This window comes from Apaloderma vittatum, unplaced genomic scaffold (genome assembly GCF_000703405.1).
Source record: "Apaloderma vittatum isolate BGI_N311 unplaced genomic scaffold, ASM70340v1 scaffold29723, whole genome shotgun sequence".
NCBI lineage: Eukaryota > Metazoa > Chordata > Aves > Trogoniformes > Trogonidae > Apaloderma > Apaloderma vittatum.
In genome coordinates, this window is record NW_009706864.1 from 1,341 (window position 1) to 2,006 (window position 666).

At 60.1% G+C, this 666-nt stretch overlaps 1 protein-coding gene across 1 annotated transcript in view; it reads left to right on the forward strand.

The window, feature by feature from the left end:
- TMEM150A (transmembrane protein 150A) overlaps nt 1–666 on the forward strand; it is a gene marked incomplete at its 5' end in the record, with an annotated part of 3,436 nt that overhangs the window by 950 nt on the left and 1,820 nt on the right. The window contains 1 exon segment of the mRNA XM_009865964.1: nt 342–527. Within this exon segment, the coding sequence (XP_009864266.1) occupies nt 342–527 (186 nt within the window).

A 666-nucleotide genomic window follows, 5' to 3' on the forward strand; every position in this document is an offset into this window, starting at 1 on the left:
AGGGCTCAGCGGCTCTGATGAAGGCAAAGCTGTGGCTCCCAGGGAGGGGTGCGAGTAGCCCCAGTAATGCTCAGGGCAGAGGGCAGCCCATGCCCCCAGGCACAGCAGGGCTGTTGGATCAAGACGCTCGGGAGCTACCACCCCATAGATGAAAGAAATAGAAGTACTTTGAGATCCCGGCAGCAGATGGTGGCTCCAGATCTGCTCTCCAGCCATAAGTCAGGCCCAGGGAGAGGTGCCTGTAGCTGTTCCTGGCACTGCCCTGCCTGGGCACGAGGCCACTCCCTGTAGCAGAGCTGTGCCAGAGGAGCATCTGAGGGTGCCAGCACCAATGTTTTCTCCCCTGCAGGTGGATCACGCCAAGGTGCTGCACTACATTGGGGCAGGGGTGGCCTTTCCCACCAGCATGCTGTTCCTGCTCCTGCAGTCCATCCTCACCTACCGCATGGCCAAAACTCGCGGACAGTACTGGACCGGCCACTTACGTAGCATCCTCACTGCTGTGGCCTTCTTCACGCTCGTCTTCAGTATCCTTCTGAAGGGTCTGGGGAGGAGGTCTGGGATGGGCTGGTGAAATGTGGTCCTTGCAGGGGGTGCACACCCCACATCCTCCATCCTTTGGTCTGGCAGCAGTACATGGTGCCAAGAGAGGGGCTAGGCAGGGGC